Raw genomic sequence first — 24529 nt, forward strand, 5'->3', positions numbered from 1 at the left:
AAATACCTCACGATAAACACTCACAAAGGCCTTTACCAGTACAATCGACTGGTATTCGGGGTAGCATCGGCCCCAGCTATTTGGCAGAGGGCAATGGAACAAGTCCTGCAAGGGATCCCGGGGACCCAGTGTTATTTGGACGACATCCTGGTTACGGGCGAAAATGACAATGAACACCTTGCCAACCTGGAACAGGTGCTCACAAGATTGCAGGAATATGGGCTACGAGCCAACCGCCCCAAATGCGAGTTCTTCAGGAGACAAATCTCGTATTGTGGCCACATGATTGATGAGGAAGGGTTGCATAAGTCGCCGGACAAGATTGAGGCTGTAGTCAAGGCTCCAGCACCGGAAAATGTGTCGCAACTGAGGTCGTTCCTCGGGTTGGTGAACTACTACCATAAGTTCTTGCCAAATTTATCTACAATTCTGCACCCACTGAATGCCCTGCTTCAAACTGGTGTAACATGGAAATGGAGTGATGAGTGTAAGCGTGCCTTTCAGGAATGTAAATGCCAAATCACTTCCAAAGAAGTATTGGCCCACTACAACCCAACACTACCGATTCGGTTGGCATGTGATGCGTCACCTTACGGCATTGGAGCGGTGCTGTCACACAAATTCCGTGACGGTTCAGAGAGGCCAATAGCCTTTGCATCGCACTCGCTAACCTCAGCCGAGCCTAACTACGCCCAGATTGACAGGGAGGCCCTCAGCCTGGTGTGGGGGGTGAAGAAGTTCAATCACTATCTGCATGGGCAGAAATTCACCCTACTGACTGATCATCAACCCCTGGTCTCAATTTTTAACCCAAAGAAGGGCGTTCCGGTGATGACGGCGCAACGGCTGCAAAGATGGTCACTTTTTCTAGGGGCACATCAGTATGACATAGAGTACAAAGGTACGAAACAACATGGAAACGCTGATGGGCTGTTGCGCCTACCGTTGCCTACGGCGGAAGAAGCACCTGCAGTGGACCCTGTGGAGATATTCCATGCGACCATAGTCGAATGTTTGCTTGTTACAAACGCAAGTATTGAGAAGGAAACCCGAAATGACCCGACACTCTCTCGGGTCTATGATTTGACGGTGAAGGGATGGCCAGCATATGGCGACTCACTGTTGCCAGCATTCTCGCCAAGGAGAGAACAGCTGTCAGTGTGCCGGGGAACCTTGATGTGTGGATCCCGAGTGGTAATTCCACCCAAGTTGAGAGATAGAGTGCTCAATGAGCTTCACGAGGGTCATCTGGGAGGGGTAAAAATGAAGAGCCTAGCCAGGGCGTTTGTGTGGTGGCCGGGAATCGATAAAGAAATCGAGGATATGACCAAGAGATGCACAGGATGCCAGAAGGTCCAAAACGCTCCACCACAGGCCCCGCTACATCCATGGGAGTGGCCCTCATCTCCATGGCAACGGGTACACATTGATTTTGCTGGTCCATTTATGGACTCAATGTTTCTAATCGCTGTGGATGCCCATTCGAAATGGCCAGAGGTCATTAAAATGTCCTCCACCACCACGGAGAAAACTATTGCAGTCCTAGGACCATCTTCGCCAGGAATGGGTTGCCAGAACAGATTTGCTCCGACAATGGCCCACAGTTTGTGTCTGAGGATTTCCAGAGGTTCCTGAAGAATAATGGGGTGAAACATTACACATCTGCCCCATATCATCCAGCCACAAATGGATTGGCTGAGAGGTTTGTTCAGACCTTTAAAAAGGCCATAAAGGCAATGTATAATGATGACATACCACTACAACACAAGGTGGATAATTTCTTGTTTGCTTACCGGAATGCGACACATGCAGTAACCAACCAAACTCCAGCCGTACTGTTTTTCAACCGAAGACTAAGATGTCGCTTGGATTTGCTCAAACCAAACATAAGACGAGATGTTGAGGATAAGCAGTTCCAGCACATAAATGAGAAGCCAACCAGGAGCTTCAAGATAGGGCAACCAGTCTTGGCCCGCGACTACCGAACAGATAAATGGCAGCCTGGAATGATATGCACACAGCAGGGACCACTAATGTACACAGTGGACGTTGGAGAGAGCATCGTGAGACGCCATGCTGACCAGATTCTAGAGTCACAGGAACAAGCCAAACCTATACCACAAGCAGGTGCACCTGGTAATGAGCCCGAAGTACAGATTGCGCCTACCTCAGAAGCAGGGGTATTGGAAGCTGACGAACCAACCATTGACAATGAGCCAGAATTGACTCCACCGCAAGAACAGGATACTCGAGAAAGGCGCTATCCAGTCAGGATCAGGAAGCCTCCTCAAAGACTGAACTTATAAATGACTATTTCAGTTGATGTATATAGTACCGAGAAAATTGTAATTGTAATTAGTTATTATTTAGTTGTTAAATGAATGTTATGTACTGTTTATCTAAAAGGAGAGGAATTGTTGTGTATGTACCTTTAAGGGAATAACTGGTCTTAGACTGCAGTACCGGCAGTGACCACCCTGTATAAAAGGCCCTAGCAGGCTTCTGTATTTCAGTCTGACGTTGCCTCCTGTTCAGTAAAGTACCTGTTAAACTGTTCTCCTGAAGTCTGTGTATTATTGAGGCGCGGACTTTACAAAGTGCGTCACTGTTGTGTAGGAAACGCGGCAGCCAATTTGCACACAGCAAGCTCCCACAACCAGCAATGTGATAATGACCAGGTAATTTTTTTTTATTGATGTTGGTTGAGGGATAAATATTGGCCTGCTCTTCTTTGAAATAGTGCCATGGGATCTTTTACATCCAGCCAATTGAGCAGACGGGGCCTTGGTTTAACGTCTCATCCGAAAGATGGCACCTCCAACAGTGCAGCGCTCCCTCAGTACTGCACTGGGAGCGTCAGCCTAGATTATGTGCTCAAATCTCTGGAATGGAACTTGAACTCACAATCTTCTGACTCAGAGGCAAGGGTGCTACCAACTGAGCCATGACTGACACAAGGAAGCTACAATAGGCCTCAGCGTGCCTGCCCTATGAGGGAAAATATTTTAAAACTAAGCCTGGGGACTCACTCCTAATTGCTAGCCAGTGACTCCTGACAGAAAATGCTGTGTGCAGACATCTGGTGAGGATAGGATAGGGCTCACCTGTGATGTCCTCCATTTTTGTATAGTTTGCTACCACTCACCATCTAGTCTCATGCATGAAGAATGATCACCCGAGTGGTGAAGAGACTGCAGTCTACCACTGACGAAGGGTTATCGACCTGAAACATTAACTCTGTTTCTCCCTCCACAGATGCTGCCTGACCTGCTGAGTATTTCCAGCATTTTCTGTTTTTATTGCAGCCTACCACTGTTGGACTATACCTCAGTATGAGTGAAGGGGGGGGGGGGAGCGGAGAAAATTGAAGGGAAAAGTACTCAAAGCATTGAACATTGTTGATGTTATCCATTCAGACTGCAGTCAACGTGAGCCATGAGCAAATTTGCATAGTGTAAATAAGATCAGAGAAATGAACGAGTGGCTCAAAGACTGGTGTGGGAGAAATGGATTTCAATTTGTGGGGCACTGGCACCAGTACTGGGATAAGAGGGAACTGTTCTGTTTGGACAGGCTTCACTTGAACCATGCTGGGGCTAGAGTCCTGGCGAATCGAATAACTAGGGCTGTAGAGGGGGCTTTAAATTAAATAGTGGGGGGGAGAATCCAGGTGAGCGGGAATTTAAAAAGTCAATGAGAAATGAGAAAGCAATAGAGCAGGATAGAGATGGGGGAAATAATAACCAGAGTGTGACAGGAAGGGACAGAATGTTTACAAATAAGAGTGCAACAGAAAATGGGGCCAAAACAAGGAAGAATGGTAAAAAGACAAAGTTAAAAGCTCTATATCGGAATGCACGCAGCATTCGTAACAAGATAGATGAGTTGACGGCACAAATAGATACAAATGTGTATGATCTGATCGCCATTTCAGAGACGTGGTTGCAAGGTGATCAGGGCTGGGAACTGAATGTTCCAGGGTATTTAACAATTCGGAAGGATAGACAGAAAGGAAAGGGAGGTGGGGTGGCTTTGTTGGTAAAGGATGGGATCAGTGCAGTGGTGAGAAGTGATATTGACTCAGAAGATCAAGATGTAGAAATGGTTTGGGTGGAGATAAAAAATAATAAAGGGAAAAAGTCTCTGGTGGGCGTAGTCTACAGACCTCCGAACAGTAGCAATACTGTTGGACAGAGTATAAATCAACAAATAATGGAGGCCTGTAAAAAAGGTACGGTAATAATCATGGGTGATTTTAATCTCCATATTGATTGGACAAATCAAATTGGCCATGGTAGCCTTGAGGAGGAGTTCATAGAGTGCATCCGGGATGGTTTTCTAGAACAGTATGTAATGGAACCAACTAGAGAGCAGGCTATCTTAGATCTGGTACTGTGTAATGAGACAGAATTAATAAATGATCTCATAGTAAAGGATCCTCTAGGAAAGAGTGATCATAGCATGGTTGAATTTCAAATTCAGTTGGAGGGTGAGAAAGTTGTATCTCAAACCAGTGTCCTGATCTTAAACAAAGGCAATTACAGTGGCATGAGGGCAGAACTGGCTAAAGTGGACTCGAAAAATAAATTAAAGAGTAAGACAGTTGAAATGCAGTGGCGGACATTTAAGGAGATATTTCATAACTCTCAACAAAAATATATCCCAGTGAGAAAGAAAGATTTTAAGAGAAGGGAGCACCATCTGTGGCTAACTAAGGAAGTAAAGGATGGTATCAAATTGAAAATGAAAGCATACAATGTTGCCAACATTGGTGGGAGACCAGAGGATTGGGAAATTTAAAAAAAAACAGCAAAGGATGACTAAAAAAATAATAAAGAGAGAGAAGATGAATCATGAGAGTAAACTGACAAGAAACAGTAAAACAGACAGTAAGAGCTTCTACAGGTATATAAAAAGGAAGAGGGTAGCTAAAGTAAACATTGGTCCCTTAGAGGATGAGACTGGGGAATTAATAATGGGGAACGGGGAAATGGCAGAGACTCTGAACAAATATTTTGTATCTGTTTTCACGGTAGAAGACACTAACAACATCCCAATAATGGATAATCAAGGGGCCACAGGGAGGGGGGAACTAAAGACAGTCACTATCACTAAGGAAATATTACTTGGTAAAATAATGGGACTAAAAGATGACAAGTCCCCTGGACTAGATGGCCTGCATCCCAGGATCTTAAAAGAAGTGGCTGCAGAGATAGTGGATGCATTGGTTGCAAAATACCAAAATTCCCTGGACTCTGGAGAGGTCCCAGCGGATTGGAAAACCACAAATGTAACACCCCTATTTAAGAAAGGAGGGAGACAGAAAGCAGGAAACTATAGACCAGTTAGCCTAACATCTGTCGTTGGGAAAATGCTGGAGTCCTTCATTAAGGAAGCAGTTGCAGGGCATTTGGAAAATCATAATGCAGTCAAGCAGAGTCAGCATGGTTTTGTGAAAGGGAAATCATGTTTAACAAACTTGCTGGAGTTCTTTGAGGAGGTAATGAGCAGGGTGGACAAAGGTGAACCAGTGGATGTGGTGTATTTGGATTTCCAGAAGGCATTCGATAAGGTGCCACATAAAAGGTTACTGCATAAGATAAGAGCTCATGGAATTGGGGGTAATATATTCGCATGGATAGAGAATTGGCTAACTAACAGAAAGCAGAGAGTCGGGATAAATGGGTCATTTTCCGGTTGGCAAACGGTAACTAGTGGGGTACCACAGGGATCGGTACTGGGGCCTCAACTATTTACAATCTAATGACTTGGATGAAGGGACCGAGTGTAATGTTGCCAAGTTTGCGGATGATACAAAGATGGGTGGGAAAGCAAGTTGTGCAGAGGACTCAAAGAACCTGCAAAGGAATATAGACAGGCTAAGTGAGCGGGCAAACATTTGGCAGATGGAGTATAATGTGCAAGGTTAACACTTTGGCAGGAAAAATAAAAAAGTAAGTTATTATTTAAATGGAGAGAGATTACAAAATGCTACAGTTCAGAGGGACCTGGGGGTCCTTGTGCATGAAACACAAAAAGCATGCAGGTACAGCAAGTAATCAAAAAGGCAAATGGAATGTTGGCCTTTATTTCAAAGGGGTTGGAGTATAAAAGCAGGGAAGTCCTGCTACAACTGTACAGGGTATTGGTGAGACCACACCTTGAGTACTGCGTACAGTTTTGGTCTCCTTATTTAAGGAAGGATATACTTACATTGGAGGCAGTTCAGAGACGATTCACTAGGTTAATTCCAGAGGTGAGGAGGTTGACTTATGAGGAAAGGTTGAGCAGGTTGGGCCTATACTCATTGGAATTTAGAAGAATGAGAGGTGATCTTATTGAAACATATAAGATACTGAGGGGGCTCGACAGGGTAGATGCAGAGAGGATGTTTCCCCTCGTGGGGAAATCTAGAACGTGGGGGCACAGTTTTAGAATAAAGGGTCGCCCTTTTAGAACTGAGATGAGGAGGAATTTCTTCTCTCAGAGGGTGGTAAATCTGGAATTCTCTGCCCCAGAGAGCCGTGGAGGCCGGGTCATTAAATACATTTAAGGTGGAGATAGACAAATTTTTGCAAGATAAGGGAGTGAAGGGTTATGGGGAACGGGCGGAGAAGTGGCATTGAGCCCAAGATCAGCCATGATCTTATTGAATGGCGGAGCAGGCTCAAGGGGCCAAGTGGCCTATTCCTGCTCCTATTTCTTATGTTCTTAAAGTTTGTCGCAATGGTTTGTGAGATTAAAATTATTGTATAACCTGAGAATTGTATATATTTTAAAAATAAACCCTGAGCTCCCACTGGCTAAGTGGATATATGGTATGGTCGTGAGCTACATTGACCAGGAAAGTCACTACACTTTCCTCTAGGCTGCAGTAGGAGGTGGAGGAAACAAAAAAGTTCAATCAGGGTTCCTGCTTCTGATCAGCAATCCTTGCATGAAGATGCATCTGTGGGATGTCAGGATCGGGCTTTGCTCTGATTCTTCCTACCCATTGCTGAATAGCCTTCCAATTCTCACTGTCAAGACTCACATGAAGAACAGCCATTTGGGCAAGGTACCCAAGAGCTGCCAGCACCCACAGAACTGTACCCCAACATAAAGCAATACCTGTAGGAGAGGACAGAGGGAAGGGGAAAAAAGAGAGCAAAGGAGTGCAGTGCCCCACCACTCTCCTAGTGAATCAACATTTCTCTGCTTTTAACAGTTCTCAATATGGGAAATACATTAATAAGAGGAAATTCCAATCACTGTATCAATGTTTTTTATGGGCAATATTTAAACAACCCTATTAAAACTTCTTTTAAAAAAATGAACAAAATTTACTTATGGATTTATAAAATTAGGAAATAAAAAAACAAACGTTGGTTTCCAACAGATGCTAATCGTAAAGGTTAGATAACTTTCAAACTGAATACTCAGAGAACTGTAAACACACATGAAGAAACAAAACTGCATTGTTTTGGTTGCTGCCTCTTGCTTTAATCTTATCTATACTGCTGGAAGTACAGCTGTTGGCCTTGGGACCAGCTGTTAAGGAACCAAACTATATTGTACCAATTTATTTACTCTTTTCCATGTGCGGGGGAAGGAGCGGCATTGACACCAAGCAGGAAAAAGTGGTCTGTCCAACTGAATCCACGGATGGGATGAGAGGAGAGACATAGGCACAGGAAGAAGAAAGCTTACTTTAACCTGCATCGATTAAGGTTGCTGCTCTTTTCATTTTATTCCTTTTCCAATCTTTAGGTCCTTCCAATAGATCATTCCACAATAGAAATGGCTGGCAAGTAACCTCTTCCCAGGTGTCTCCCGCTCCTGTTCTGTGTGTTATGGTGGTATGGGTTTGACCTGCTCTCCAGTCCCACTGTTCTGCCACACGCATGGAGCCTGACAAAAATTGTGTGGGGGTGGGGAGATGTGGGGGGCGGGGGGCAGAGGTGGGGGGTGAGACGTGGAGAGAGATAAAAGAAGGAATTCACTAGATGAAAAACAATTGGGGAAGCTCATGCCCAAACACTGTGTGGTGCAGCACATTTGTGTATCAATACTATGCCAAAAGGACCAGGTGACTGGAGTTAAAAGGCAGGCATGACAGATAAAGACAAGACATTATGGATCATTTGATTTAGTGATTTTGTTGTGCTAATCAAGGTAAATCATTAGCAATAATATTTTTTGGAATCAGTGTCAGCATCAAGTGCTCCCACGTTAGGTAGACACAGTTAGATGCTGAGTAACGCTCCCCCAAACAACGTACCTCTACACCAGCCTCCGAATAGTAAACCCCTCTGCAATGCAGCATTGTGAAGTTTCCTATTATGGCCTCACTTTAACCTGAAGCTAATGTAACCTGGGTTTTAATTATTTTCAAATTTATTAAGTGCAGCTTGTAACTATTGGTAAGAGCCAGACAACCAATTCAGAGCTTAAAAAGAAAAGTAGTATTTTGTGTCCAAAATACTTTCCAAAGTATCCTCCTTCGTTTACAAAAAGAAAATAATTACATGTCACCATTACTAAAATACCTATTTTCTGGTTTCTGCCATTTCAGGTCTTCCACCCTCCAGATTAACTTCTGCAATGTTAGTTAACAGGCTACATACATCCCAGGGCAATTTCATTCATTTTCACGAGGGTTCGGGGCAGGAGTGGGTGGGGGCGTGGGGTGGTGGCTAACTATTGATTTAAGACACTGATATGAGGGAGAGAGTACTTTGAACCGACAGTACTCCCCATAGACTCCCTTCCTCTTTAATATAACATATTGCTTAATAGTATGAGAGCATCTTGGCCTTGCTAATCATTGGTAGAAGAAGGGGAACTGCCACAGAAAGAACCAAGTGCTCAGATCTACCTTTAGGGCACAGTTACTAATTTATTAGGTGCTTTGCACTGGATTCATCACAGCTCATCTGCCAATTTCATTCATGTCACACTATATTTTCTGCAGACTGTGCTGATCGCTGGGTTTGTAAAAAAATGCTGCTTCAAATTCCAAGTAGGATTATTGCTACTGGTAGAGCATTTAAAAAAAAAAATTATGAATACAAAAAAATATACAAAGTAGTTATTTCAGATTAATAAAGTATCAAAGCAATATAAAATATAAAACGGTACAAAATTAAAAATTTAAATTGATGGGGCCAAGAATGGCGAAATTCTATTTTGAGTGTTTGCTTGACTTGTACGGATTATATTTAGTGATAAAGCTGATCCTGGAATTTAAGTTTCATTGCTGCAATACTAGTGACTGTTTCAGCATCATAGCACAGGAGTTGAAAACCTAGAATGTGGCCAATCCAGGGAGACCAGAATACCTCAGTGCATTATAACCTATATAATAGGTCAGTTCTTTGACACTGCCAAGTGGCGTAGTGATATATCTAACTGGCCACATCCACATAGTTGGCAGCTGTAGCTCCTATGACCGGAAAGCCCTGCAGCGGGTAGTCAAAACTGCCCAACGCATTACCGGCACTCGGCTACCGACCATTGAGAACATCTACCAGAAACGCTGTTTACGGAGGTCACTGACCATCATCAAAGACCCTACCCACCCCAGCCACAGTTTGTTTGCCCCCCTGCCATCTGGGAGACGCTACAGATGCATTCGCACCTGAACGACCAGATTTAGGAACAGCTTCTTTCCCAGGGCTGTCATCCTATTGAACTCTGCAAATAAACTCTAAAGCCTGCACACCTGCCAATGCACTTTATTATGTTTCTGTTACAAGTCAAATGAATGTTAAATGTCTTAATCAAAATGTACACTCTCGGGAGCCGCAAGCTTACATTTCGTTGTACTGCACTTGTGCACTAACAATGACAATAAAGTTGATTATTATTATTATTATTATAGTTAACCTTTTCATTTGTGTCAAATATCAATTCTGAAACTCATAATGAATCATAAATAATAAAGTATGCTGATACTCCAGTTGCAATAATACTAAGCTGTAGTCAGAGGCTTTCTGTAGCCACAAAGAAATTTCTACTCACTCCAATGAGGACTTCAAGTTGTTCCTTGTTTGGCAGAAGTACAGAAACAATGCGTTGGCCCGGCATCATTTTATTTTGGAATAGCTGCTTGCTCATGACGGGACTGTGGGAAGATTTCAGTTTAATTAATCTCTGTCCAGTCCAGTCCAGTGCCACCTTCCACAAGTTATGAAGCTCTCTTCACAGAATGCAGGACCACATCCAGTCTGCCCTCATCTTCCCTGCCAAACGACATGTTTCAGTGTTAATTAATGAAAACAAAGCATGCGACGCACTAGGACGTGGATCTGTGGGCATGTAGAAGCATACTCAATTAAGGGATCTTGGCCACAGATGATGTGCATCATATAAGTGTTACACACAAACATAAGCATCTTTGACCTCCAAAAAATGAAGGGGGCGGGGGCGGGTTTAAGAGAATTCTGGCAACTCAAGTCAAACTTCCATCAGAGTTGGCACAAATGTTATCCAACAATATCGGATTATGGAGGCCAGACAACGGCTATTCAAGGTCATACTAGAAAATTATTCTCCTAAAAAAAACACTCAGATAACATTGTTGACAGCTTTGAAAAAAAAGTTTTTTTTACATATCCAGCCACAATGAACTACAGAGCATAGATATGTAAATGTTTCCAATGATCACCTGACTTAGTGGGCCCCTGATGTCCAGTTTTACCTGTGTGGGCCCCTGATGTCCAGTTTTACCTGTGGTGTAATCCAAAAAACACGACAAATATCAACTGTGCCACCACATGTATGTAACATGTCCTCCAGCACGTGCTGAATACCACCAAATCCCAATTATACACACCTGCCATTGTGCAACACACACAGTGCAGGATTTTGATGTGAAACTCTTTAGCTCCCTCAGTAATTTCTTCCTCCGACAATTGTGGGGTTTTTTAAGAACTCAAGCTCAGTTTTATCTAAATCACTATTCCATTTACTCTTCTCAACCTTAGTGTTGGCCCACGCTGTGGGCTTTGGCCCTTCGCCTTGTTTGCTTTCAGTGAGCAACAAAGAAAAAATCTGTGTTCTCGGCAGCAAAGGCAGGAGTCCAGGCCAGGGCTGGAGAAATATAAAAGGATCTCTCACAAGGGGGAAAATTACATGAGTGAAAAAAAAAATCCAAATAATGTCCAAAAAAACACACACAAGGTGCAGCAAAGGTTTAAAAAGACAGTAAATAAAGTTTGAGATTAACAAACCACTTGTGATTTATAATGTCACCAGAACTACTTGACGAGATTATTGTCTTGTAATCCACTCCCACCCATCCAGTAACTGCAATTAATCTCCTATACAGACTATACGTAAACATCAGTTACATAACTGCAAGGATTCTCATCCTTGGGTTCAAATCCCCTATGACCTGGCCCCTCCCTAGCTCTGTAATCTCCTCCAGCCCTACAATCCTCCAAGATCTCTACACTCCTCCAATTCTGGCCTCCTGTGCTTCCCTGATTTCCATCACCCCACCATTGGTGGCCGTGCCTTCAGCTGCCTAGGCCCCAAGCTCTGGAATTCCCTCCCTAAACCTCTCCGCCTCTCTACCTCGCTGTCCTCCTTTAAAACGCTCCTTAAAACCTACCTCTTTGACCAAGCTTTAGTCACCTGTCCTAATATCTCTTTATGTGACTCGGTGTCAAATTTTGTCCGATAACGCTCCTGTGAAGCGCCTTGGGACGCTTTACAATGTTAAAGGTGCTATATAAATGCAAGTTGTTGCAAATCATATGTTGTTGCTGTCTCCCAGTAAGTGAACATTGCCTCCAGAAATTCAGACTATGCATTTTCTTCCCACAAAATAAAATGACTCCAAGTACACTATAAATTGAGAAAAGTTTCACAAGTTTCCCCAATTGACTTTATAATCCTCATAGCACATTTTTATTTGGTGCAATTCATGTGGGCAGGTGTTTTACAGCATGAGCTCTGTACAAGTTTTAAAAGTTGTAAAGGATATTCAGTTCTCAGATGAAGTCTGATGATCTGCGCAGTAATTTACAAGAAGATTAATTCGCTATTGACCTTTGTATGTTTGTGTTTGAACAAGTGGTGCTGACATCAAGGGATAATGTTGGAGAAGTTAGTATTTAATAATGCATCCCCCTCATGTGGCTAGGCTCAAGTCATTAATCCAAGGAGCTTCGCTAACTGTGTGAGTTTAAACCGTACAAATACATCCTTGCACTAGTCAGACACACTAACTCATGAATCAGCATCCCCAGGATTTTTAAAGAAATAATTTGGGTGGGTGGGAGGGTGGGGAAGAGCTAGTAAGAATAGTTTCAATGTTTAAGGTGAGACTCCCTCCTTAAAAAGGTTACATTCAGATGCCAATGGGCAGCTCTTTCAACAGGTCTTACGCATTTAACTGAAAATAAAATGTCGGCAATTACAAAGAAATGTAAAAGGAAAAGAAAAGTCCAAGCTTTTAACACACACTATTACCAAACTTAACACTCCTGCCAGTGAAACTTTTGAAGAGAATAATCCTTTTCACTAGACCGAGAATCTGTTGCCCAGTTCAAAGATTTGAAAACAGTCTGATCAACCATGCACAAAACGAGGGTGAATAACATGCACGCACGCACGCACACAGGCAGACAGACACACACAGGCATACAGACAGACACGCCCACACACAGATACAGATACACACACTGGCCTGCTCATACATGAATAAGTGCTACATGAGCCAGTTTTACATTTGCATGTGCACCATCAACCCCCATTCACTTGTGCACGTGCTCTTTTTTCCCACAAAATCCAGCATTTCAAATATCAACCCCCCCCAAAAAAAAGACTGTCTGGTTGAAAAACCAGATGGGTTCTCACCCTACTTTACAACAGAACAAATCTGGATTTAGGTTTCAGTAAGCCGCTTGCTGAGAAGTTGTTTTGTTGTTCGAGCAATTAAAAATAACGAGGAGTTTTAGGAACGGGAAAAAGCCAGCAAGTCCAAACATGGCCATTCTTTTCTCAGAGTTTAGACCCATACCTGCCCACCTACTCACCATGAGCAGCACCATCCCACAGTAAATAAAAAGGATGTAATTGAAGAGGGACTGTAGCAAAGCCCAGACATAATCAGTAATAAGACTAAGGGACAAAAGGAATATTCCTTAATCACCTCACAATTACCAAATGTTTAGTCTAAAGATGATCAGAACAACTCCATCAGAACCAAAAGGATTAACAGCTAAAGATTATCTGCATTCAGTATGCTCTCCCTAATTCTCTGATCACAGTTCATGCTCCCACACCTTTGGGTAGGCCCACTGTATCACGCATACACACACCGGAAATAAAGAAAATTCACTGGGACAGTGTCCCTCCAGGAGTTTTACTCACTACTTAATCACGTGAGAATGCCCCTGTAATGTATATACCTTTAAGGGGGGAACTACTTTTTACAGCTCATGTATACTGTAGCACCGGCAGTGACCACACCTGTATATAGCACTGAGTAGTAATCTGTACAGTTTAGTTCCAGAGTGAGCCACGTTGAGTAAACACCTGTTGTACCGTTCTCCTGCAGTCTTGTGTCTTGCTACTGACGGACACAACATTGGCGACGAGGCAAATTCGATCCTACCTGCAACTTTGCATCACCTCCCAGGGATTCGTTCCTGGAGACCAGTAGATTGGAGGTCAAGGCCAGAGACACGGGCGTCGACCACGGGCAACCGCCCAGTCATCCAGCAGAGACTCGAGAATTGCAGGGGAGGCTGTTGAGAGCCAGGCTTGGCTTTCCAGTCGCAGTGGTCCAGCAAAACGGGCTGGCAACAGGTAGTGCGCAGACCCTTCCCGGACAGCGGCGGGCTAGAGCCCGGCCGAGCGGCACAGCAAAGGGCCGAGCAGCGTCGACAGGAGAGAGAGAGAGAGGGCAGAGCGCACAGGGCGCAGCCGGTGTTCAGGGGCCGAGCAGTGTCGAGGAGAGGGAGAGAGACGCGCAGAAACCCGCGAGGCGCCGCCATTGCCACGAGGACCGCCGAGAGCGGCATTGGCAGCAGCGCAGGAGAAGCGCGCGAAACCTACAGGGCGCCGCCATTGCCACGAGGACCGCCGAGAGCAGCGTTGGCAGCAGCGGGGGAAGAAGGAAAGCGCGGGAGACGCCATTTTAAGCCATTTTAAACCACACCCAAAATGCCGAAGAGTGGCAGTATCACCGCATTTGACAATGAAGTTGAAGATTGGACTACATATGTCGAACGAATAGAGGTATACTGCAAGGCAAATGAGGTGTCAGATGACAAGAAAGCGCCGGTATTGTTAAATTTAACAGGTGCATATTGATTTTGCTGGTCCATTCATGGGCTCAATGTTTTTAATAGCCGTGGATGCGCACTCAAAATGGCCTGAGGTCATCAAAATGTCCTCCACCACCACGGAGAAAACTATTGCAGTCCTACGGACCATTTTTGCCAGGAACGGCTTGCCAGAACAGATTTGCTCCGATAACGGACCACAGTTTGTGTCCGAAGAGTTCCGGAGGTTTATGAAGAAGAATGGGGTAAGGCATTACACATCCGCCCCGTATCATCCAGCCACAAATGGATTGGCTGAGAGGTTCGTACAAACCTTTAAGAAGGCAATAAAGGCTATGTACAATGACAACATTGTGCTGCAGCATAAGATGGACAATTTCCTGTTCGCCTACCGGAATGTGACACATGCAGTCACCAACCAGGCCCCGGCCATGATGTTCTTTAACCGAAGGTTAAGATCTCGCCTGGATTTGCTCAGACCAAACGTACGAAGAGATGTTGAGAGTAAGCAATTCCAGCACATCCATGAGAAGCCAACAAGGAGCTTCAATGTAGGGCAACCAGTCTTGGCCCGCGACTACCGAACAGAAAAATGGCAGCCAGGAACGATATGCACACGGTAGGGGCCACTAATGTACACAGTGGACATTGGGGAGAACATCGTGAGACGCCATGCTGACCAGATCCTAGAGTCACAGGAACAAGTCAACCACATACCTCGCCCATACGTACCTGGTGAGGAACCCGACGTACAGGTAGCATCTACCCCAGAAACAGTAGCATCGGAAGCTGATGACCCAACCGACGACAGGGTGCCAGAATCGCCTCCGCACCAAGAGCGAGACACTCGGGAAAGGCGAAATCCAGAAAGGATCAGGAAGCCTCCCCAAAGACTGAATATATAAATGGACTATTTTCAGCTAACGTTGTATGTTAAAAGTGTTAATTGTAATTAGTTTGATATTTAATCGTTAAATGAGTGTTATGGTACTGTTAATCTAAAAGGGGAGGAATTCTAATGTATATACCTTTAAGAGGGGAACAACTTTTTACAGCTCATGTATACTGTAGTACTGGCAGTGACCACACCTGTATATAGCACTGAGTAGTAATCTGTACAGTTTAGTTCCAGAGTGAACCACGTTGAGTAAACACCTGTTGTACCGTTCTCCTGCAGTCTTGTGTCTTACTACTGACGGACACAACAGCCCCTTCTCCACTCCCACAATAAATGAAAACCTCTAGGCAGACCAAACAGCAGCTCTCATCAACAGAGAGCACCTGTGGTGTAGAAATTTAGTTCTGAACAATCAAATGAGTCCATTAACAGAAATTAAATCCATGGCTAGATTTTCTCCTAGAACAGGCTCGAGGGGCTGAATGACCTAATCCTGTTCCTATGTTCCTAACATACTGAATTCATCCGCTGCTCTACCTTGCTGGTAGTTTTCTCTCAGACAGATTTCTCGCTCCCAATTTTCTCTGCTGGAAGCATTGACTCACACTGGGGCTACAGTAGAAGGCCAACAGCCTTCTGCTGCCTCTCCCCAAGTGTCTATTCTTCACCTACAAACACCAAGCATTGATCATTGGAGGACTATTCAGCTGTGGGAGGGGGCTGATTCCTAGCCTACCCTATACAGAATTTCTTTGCTCCCTCAGAGAACCAAGGTCAATTGTGGAACCCTTACTGCCAGGTTTTGAGCAGATTAACCTCAAGTCTTTCACTAAGAATTTCAGGAATGTCCACCCTATCCACTGGATATCTCAAATCCAAAATGCAGTTATTAAAAACTCGATGTGTGATAAACAGTGACACCTGACTCAATAAACCCATTATTTGTCTTTATCGCAAACCAAACGAAATCAGTTGACTTAAACTTAAGGACATGTTCATTAGGATTCTAGGGAGAATATTAGACTATGGAGATCATTCCTCATGACTTACAGGAAATTTACCTACATATAATGACGCCACTGATCCAATCTGCAAGAATTCATACCGCATCTAACAGACCTTTTCATCATATTTATACTGATACTAAATTATTTGTCTGCAGACCTCCCCCCTTCCCCCAAACTGCTGGTAACTAGAATAGAAAGCAGTTGTATTTGTGGCTTAGATGTTTTTATCAACAGCAAGTAACAGGCAGGAGGATTTTAGTTTTTTTTAATGTATGGGGGAGAAAGGAATAAAAGGTTATGCTGATAGGGTGGGAGGAGGCTCGTGTGGAGCATAAACATTGGCATAGACCTGTTGGGCCGAATGGCCTGTTTCTGTGCTGTACATTCTAGGCAATTCTATGTAAATAACAAATAGGTTTTCGAACTCGAATCCCTGGGTTCTCCGGAGTTCAGAGGATCATCAGCTCCTCCTACGATACAGCAGGGTGCTGTTGCCCAACGGTCCACTCTATGCGCGAGCCTAAACAATGGGTAAATGTAAGAAGTCACACAACACCAAGTTATAGTCCAACAGTTTTATTTGAAATCACAAGCTTTCGGAGCGCTGCTCCTTCATCAGGTGAAGTGGAGAGATGCATAAAGACACAGCTTATGCATCTCTCCTTATGCATCTTATGCAAGCAGAGCTAGGCCTGGTTAGTACCTGGAGGGGTGACCATCAGGGAAGACCAGGTGCAGAAGGTCACGGAAGGAGCCCCGAGGAGGGGCGGTTGGTGAGAAGGTCACGGAAGGAGCCCCGGGAGGGGCGGCTGGTGAGCAGGCCCGGGCGTTGGGCTGAAGATTGTCGGACAGGAGGAATGGTGGAAATGGAATGGCGGCGCGCACAGACACAGCGGCTTTGCTTCTCCCAGGACGGTGCTATTTACGTTTAATGTTAATGTTATTTGTACTGGACTCATGGGAGCTTGCAAGATCACATTTCGTTGTTCATGTACTTGTGCATTGTACAATGACAATAAAGTTGAATTATTATTATTATTATTATTATAAATCACCTCAAATGTGATATCACGTACCATGCAGACACGCGTAACATATCGTACATAATAAAGAGCACACATGTAATTAAAGGGATGGTAAAGAATGGGTTGTGTGTGCTACAGGCAGAACACTCTATGGGAGTACATTTCATTCCTCTTTGAGCCGTGTCAGCAGAGTCCAGTGCCAAAGAAATTCAGCCACTCAGGCGTACACATGGATGAAAGGGTAATGGCATCATGTTACTACATGTATAGTTCCCTTTACCTCCAATACATGTGACAGACTTCAAAAAGGAAAATCCTGGCATCAGTCCAGGTAATCATTACATTGTTGAGGCTGCCGCGGAACACGAATGGAGGCCGAACCGATCTGAGGAACACATGGCTTTTTATTACATTCTCTTGAGAGATGGCTGCCCCAGCTCTTCTCTCTGCTAAACCCGAAAACAGACTGAGGGCGACACCCGCGCTTTTGTGTACACACTGAGGGCGACGCCCGCTCCTTTGTCATGCCTTAAAGGCAGCATGCTTCTTAAAGGCAAGGTGCCCGATTTATTGTCCACGGACGGAAAAGTGGATTGCGCCCATTTAGGTGGCGATCCGCCACACAGCTCCCCCCAGAATCCGCTTAGGAGGTGTGGACGAGACGGTGCGGCGGTCTGATGGGCCGGCCGGAGCGGCTCTTGTAGGACGCCGGTGGACGTGGAACGGCCGGGCGTGGAGCAGCCGGGTGTACTGGCTTGAGGGCAGGTCGGCCGCGTGGCGGTGGACGAGCTACTGGGACCTGCTCACCGGGCTCCGAGTGTGCTGGCTTGAGTCGGTCAACCGACACTTTTTCAGCCCTGTCGCCCACTGGTAGGGTGAAAAATTTGTCCCCAGCCTGTAGCACTTTGTAGGGCCCATCGTACGGGGGTTGAAGGGGTCCACGGTGGGCGTCGTGCCGGACGAAAATGAACCGTGCCTGGTGCAGGCTTAGCGGGACGTGTGAGGTGGATTCGCCATGCCGGGCAATGGGCACCGGGGCGAACTGTAGCGCCGGTGAGGCGAAGTCGTGGCGTTGCTGGTCGGCTGACCAGGGTGTCGTGGCGGTGGGCAGGAACTCGCCGGGTACGCGCAGCGGCTGGCCGTACACGAGCTCTGCTGCCGATGCGTGGTGGTTTTCTTTAACCGCGGAGCGCAGGCCGAGGAGGACCCATGGGAGTCGGTCGGTCCAGGCGCCGTCCTGGAGGCTGGCTCGAAGAGATGCCTTCAAGGATCTGTGGAACCGCTCACACAGTCCGTTGGCTTGGGGGTGGTACGCTGTGGTGCGGTGAATGGTCACCCCGAGATTGCGTGCGATGGCGGTCCAGAGTTCAGAGGTAAATTGCGGACCTCTGTCCGACGTCATGTCGGAGGGGACGCCGAACCGTGCGACCCAGGTGCTGACGAAGGCTCTGGCGATGTCGGCGGTGGTGGTAGAGGTCAGTGGAATTGCCTCGGGCCAGCGCGTGGTGCGGTCGATGATCGTCAGCAAGTGCGTGTGGCCTTGCGACGGCGGCAGGGGCCCGACGATGTCCACGTGGATGTGTTTGAATCTACGTGAAGGGACGGTGAACTCCTCGAGGGGTGCTTTCGTGTGTTGCTGCACCTTGGCCCATTGGCAGGCTAGGCAGGAGTTGGCCCAAGTACGCACATCCTTGCGAAGGCCGCGCCAGACAAAGCGGTTGGCTACCGATTTGATGGATGCGCGGGCGCCGGGGTGGGAGAGGTTGTGGAGAATCTCAAATACCCAGCGGCGCCAGGACGCTGGGACGACGGGCCGAGGTTGAGATAGGGATATGTCGCACTTGACCGTGACTGCGGTCGGGCCGCAGGCGACGTCGGCCAGGCGTAGCCCTGGTAGGTTGGTAGGTGCGGAGAGCAGATCAGGGTCCGTGAGCTGGTCTGCTGCGAGTTGAGCGTAGTCGACTGCCAGGTGTGCGGCGTGGATGGCTGGGCGGGAGAGGCAGTCGGCTACCACGTTGTCTCAGCCGGAGACGTGTTGGATGTCCGTGGTGAACTCGGACACTGCCGCAAGCTGGCACTGCTGCCTGGCGGACCAGGGGTCGGTTGTCTTTGCCATTGTGAATGTCAGGGGTTTGTGGTCGACAAACGCAGTGAAGGGGTGGCCCTCCAGCAAAAACCGAAAATGGTGGACCGCCAGGTACAGCGCGAGGAGCTCGCGGTCGAAGGTGCTGTACTTGACCTCCGGGGGGGCGTAGTTGGCAGCTGAAGAAGGCAAGTGGTTGCTAGGCGCCGTCGACCCACTGCTCGTACACGGCACCGACCGCGTGGTCGGAGGCGTCCGTGGTGAGCGCTACTCTGGCATTGAGCCGTGGGTGCGTGAGCAGGGTGGCGTCGGCGAGCGCGGTCTTGGTGGAGTTGAAGGCGGCTGATACATCTGCCGTCCATTCGACCGCCATCTTGCCACTCCTGCCCCGGAGGGCTTCATACAGGGGCTTCATGAGGGACGCCGCTTTGGGGATGAAGCGGTTGTAGAAATTCACCATCCCGAGGAACTCCTGGAGTCCTTTGATGGTGGTGGGGCGGGGAAATTGCTGGACGGCCTGCACCTTGGTGGGCAGGGGAATGGCCCCAGCATGGGTGATGTGGTGGCCGAGGAAGTCGATCTTGTCCAGGCCGAACTGGCACTTGGCTGGGCTGAGGATGAGCCCGTGGTCGCTGAGGCGCCCGAACAGGATGCGAAGGTGTTTGAGGTGTTCCTGCTTGGAGGAACTGGCTACCAGGATGTCGTCCAGGTAGACGAACAGGAACTTCAGGTCCCGAAGGACCGAGTCCATGAGCCGTTGGAATGCCTGGGCCGCGTTTTTGAGGCCGAAGGGCATCTGCAGGAACTCGAAAAGCCCGAAGGGGGTGATTACGGCCGTCTTGGGGACGTCCGCGGGGTGGACGGGGACTTGGTGGTAGCCGCGCACCAGGTCGACTTTGGAAAAGACTGAGCGGCCGGCCAGTCTAGCCGAGAAGTCCTGAATGTGCGGCACGGGGTACCGATCAGGGGTAGTGGCGTCGTTGAGGCGGCGGTAATCCCCGCAGGGGCGCCAACCCCCACCTGGTTTGGGGGCGATGTGGAGTGGGGAGGCCCAGGGACTGTTGGAGTGGCGGATGATGCCGAGCTGTTCCATAGTGGCAAACGCGGTCCACGCGATCTCCAGTTTGGCCGGGTCCAGCCTGCGGGCGTGGGCGTACACTGGGGGGCCTGTGGTGGGGATGAAGTGTTCCACCCCGTGTTTGGCGACCTCCACGGAGAAGGTCGGGTTGGTGAGGGCCGGGAATTCGGCCAGGAGTGCCGAGTAGTCATCCGTGGCCCGGGTGTGGCACTGTGACGCCATGTCGGCGGGTTGACGGGGGGCCATGGCGCCCAGGATGGGGGACATGGTGTTCATGTCCACGAGGCGGTGTCGTGGGATGTCTACCAGTAGGCCGTGGGCGCACAGGAAATCTGCGCCGATGAGAGGGGAGAGTACCTTGGCAGTGATGAACTCCCATCGGTAGCGGCGACCAGCGAGGTCGAGGGTGACTGTGCGGGTGCCGTACGTCCAGATGTCCGAGCCGTTAGCGGCAGCCAGCGCCTGTCCTCGTTCGCCCTTTTGGATGTTGAGGGCGGAGGCCGGGATGATGCTGTACTGAGCTCCAGTGTCGCACAGGAACCGGCAGCCGGTTTTGTCATCCGTGATGTACAGCAGGGAGCCCGCGTGGCCCACGGCCAGGGCTTCTAGGTCCGTGAGGCCGGACGCCATGATCGCTGGGCGGATGCTGGGAGGTAGCTGGCGGATGAACAGCGTGCAGAAGAGGGACCCGGGTGGGCTCTCGTCGGTGAGTGAGAGCATGTGGGAGAGGAGGTCTGACGGTGAGGCGTCACTGAGGCCTGGGAGGTCGAGGAGGCGGCAGTTTCGCTGGTATGTCGAGGTCGTAAATTTTTTAAGGAGCACGGCCTTAAGATGTGCATGCTTGCCCTCCTCTGGTGAGTTCTGCAGCGCTATCCAGACCTTCGTGACTGTGGAGCTACCGAGTGATGCAACGAGGTAGTCATACTTTGTCCCATCTGTGGTGATGTGTCGCAGCCGGAATCGGGACTCAGCTTGGAGGAACCAGGCTTCGGGCTGGTTTTCCCAAAACTCCGGCAGTTTCACGGAAACTGCGTTCGTGTCCGCCATTGCAGTGCTCGGAATACGTTCTTCACGTCGGGGTCACCAATGTTGAGGCTGCCGCGGAACACGAATGGAGGCCGAACCGATCTGAGGAACACATGGCTTTTTATTACATTCTCTTGAGAGATGGCTGCCCCAGCTCTTCTCTCTGCTAAACCCGAAAACAGACTGAGGGCGACGCCCGCGCTTTTGTGTACACACTGAGGGTGACGCCCGCTCCTTTGTCATGCCTTAAAGGCAGCATGCTTCTTAAAGGCAAGGTGCCCGATTTATTGTCCACGGACGGAAAAGTGGATTGCGCCCGTTTAGGTGGCGATCCGCCACAACATTGTTTTCAGATCACTCAGATGTTGTACTCCCAGCTTGAAATATTTCAGTACTATACTTAAATATTTGGAAACATCCCATTCCATGTGCCATGATGGCAGAGTAGAGTGGGGATGGGGGAAAGGAGGAATAAGAGATAGAAGTGATAGATTTTTGTTTTTAAAACTACCAGTTAAAAGAATGGTTTAAAAAGGAAAAAGGAGCCAGCAATTTTCCTTTATTTATTCTCAGGATGTGGGCAACACTGGCAAGGTTGGTATTTATTGCCCATCCTTGGTTGCCCAGGGAAGGTGGTGATGGGCCTTCTCTTTGAACTGCTGCAGTCTGTGAATGATAGTACTCCCACAATACTGTTAGGTAGGGACACGGACCCAGCAACGATGAAGGAATGTTAATGCATGTCCGATTTCAGCTATCAATACAACAGAACTGCTTTCATTTTCATTGTTGAAGCCTTAAAATGTATTTCAGATAATGTTACATTGCATTTTTTAACTGATACAGACCAAAAAGAACTCAGGATAAGGAGAAAAAGGTCAGAGAAATGGGAATAGAGGTAACAGGAAGAGTTAAAAAGCTGACACCAGCATAGGCATAATGGGCCAAATGGCATTGTTCCGTACTGTAATTTCTATTAAAAAAAAATTGTTCTTGGTATGGCAACACTGATGAGGCAGTATTTATAGTCCATCCCTAGTTGCCATGAGTGTATTACGAATCAGCCATGAAATTTGGGACTGGAGTCACAATTAGGCCAGATAGGGGGGGCGGGTGGGGCATAGGTTACCTTCCCTGAAAGACATTAGTGAACCAGTTTGGCAGCACTACAACAATCTGGCAGCTTTCATGCTTATTTTCTGGTGCTAGGCCACAAATTACCAGATTTATTGAATTCAATTTGTGCGCAATGTCACTGGGTTCTTAGCCCAGTACTAGAAACGCTAGGCTACCGTGCTCAGTTTATAAAGTGCTGCATCCCTTGTGTTTCTAGGCCTATACTGAGTTTGCTGATAGCCAGGAAATCTTGATATTTAAGTGTTCATCAAGGTCATCAAGTGATTTATACAATGTTTGAAACAAGTGGATGCAACATCCCTTATTATAGTGTTTCGTCAGTACAGTATCACTAGAACACACAGGTTTCCTGGAAGTTATGTACAGCAGATCTCCAAGTTAATATTTGAGTTAACAGATCTTTCATAAGCTAGATCTCCCTCCCGTGGCGTTGCTGGCAAATGGTGAGGAGGCTGACGCAGGGATCAGAGCTTAACAACTACTTTCCCTCCAGTGCTTCCAGGATTTCATTACTCCTGGCTAAGCACATGTGGTATCATGGACCAATCAGAAAGCAAGGAGGCAGGCACACAATCTCATTGAAAAACCTTTATTAAAAGAACAATCTTCCCAAAGTATAACATGCAATAACTAAAAAGTGAAATAGTATGTTAATCCTTTTACAACCAAGAATTTACAACCTATGAGGTACTTTTTTTTTAAAGAATAGTCACAGTTGTAATGTAGGAAACACGGCAGCCAGTGTGTGCATATAAAGCTCCCACAAACAGCAATGTGATAATGACCAGATAATCTGTTTTAGTGATGTTGGTTAAGGGATAATTATTGGCCAGGACACCGGGAGAACTCCCCTGCTCTTCTTCAAAATAATGCCATGGGATCTTTTATGTCCATCTGAGAGGATAGACGGGCCTCATTTTAACGTCTGGTTCAAAAGACGAAAGGCTTAAAAAGCTGAAAGCCCTTTTCCCATTCTGGGTTTTAGGTTCTTTCCAGGTGCATATGCGGGACAGCTGTGCAAACCGACCTCTACCGTGCGGAAGCTGAATGCTAACTCTCCAACACATCCAGTATGATTTGGACAGGTTGGGTGATTGGGCAGATGCATGGCAAATGCAGTATAATGTGGATAAATGCGAGGTTATCCACTTCGGTGGCAAAAACAGGAAGACAGATTATTATCTGAACGACAATAGATTGGGAAAAGGGGAAGTGCAACGAGACCTGGGTGTCCTTGTGCACCAGTCGCTGAAGGTAAGCATGCAGGTGCAGCAAGCGGTTAAGAAGGCAAATGGTATGTTGGCCTTCATAGCGAGAGGTTTCGAGTACAGGAGCAAGGATGTCTTGTTGCAGTTGTACAGGGCCTTAGTGAGACCACACCTTGAGTATTGTGTGCAGTTTTGGTCACCTTATCTGAGGAAGGATATTCTTGCCATGGAGAGAGTGCAGCGAAGATTCACCTGACTGATACCTGGGATGGCAGGAATGACGTATGAGGAGAGATTGGGTCGATTGGGCTTATACTCGCTAGAGTTTAGAAGAATGAGAGGGGATCTCATTGAAACTTATAAAATTCTAACAGGACTAGACAGACTAGATGCAGGAAGGATGTTCCCGATGGTGGGGGGAGTCCAGAACCAGGGGTCACAGTCTAAGGATAAGGGGTAAGCCATTTAGGACTGGGAGGAATTTCTTCACCCAGAGTGGTGAACCTGTGGAATTCTCTACCACAGAAGGCAGTTGAGGCCAATTCATTAAATATATTCAAGAAGGAGTTGGATATATTTCTTAAGGCTAAAGGGATCAAGGGATATGGGGAGAAAGCAGGGACAGGGTACTGAATTTGCATGATCAGCCATGATCTCATTAAATGGTGGAACAGGCTCGAGGGGCTGAATGGCCTACTCCTGCACCTATCTTCTATGTATCTATGTATCCTACCTCCGCCTGGACCATGACCCCACTAGCAAACATCAAGCCACTGTTTCCAAGACTG

At 47.0% G+C, this 24529-nt stretch overlaps 1 protein-coding gene across 3 annotated transcripts in view; it reads right to left on the minus strand.

The window, feature by feature from the left end:
• LOC147120928 (FERM domain-containing protein 6) overlaps positions 1-24529 on the minus strand; it is a 108076-nt gene that overhangs the window by 56947 nt on the left and 26600 nt on the right. For 2 of the 3 annotated variants that reach the window (XM_085979735.1, XM_085979722.1), the window contains exon 2: positions 10003-10105. In XM_085979735.1, the coding sequence (XP_085835861.1) occupies positions 10003-10105 (103 nt within the window). Of the gene's footprint in view, positions 1-10002; positions 10224-24529 lie in introns of all 3 variants that reach the window. The other variant, XM_085979729.1, reaches the window with a different exon arrangement.

The sequence above is a fragment of the Somniosus microcephalus genome, chromosome 3, assembly GCF_052327205.1.
Source record: "Somniosus microcephalus isolate GS21.2 chromosome 3, FLI_Smic_1.0, whole genome shotgun sequence".
NCBI classification, from domain to species: domain Eukaryota; kingdom Metazoa; phylum Chordata; class Chondrichthyes; order Squaliformes; family Somniosidae; genus Somniosus; species Somniosus microcephalus.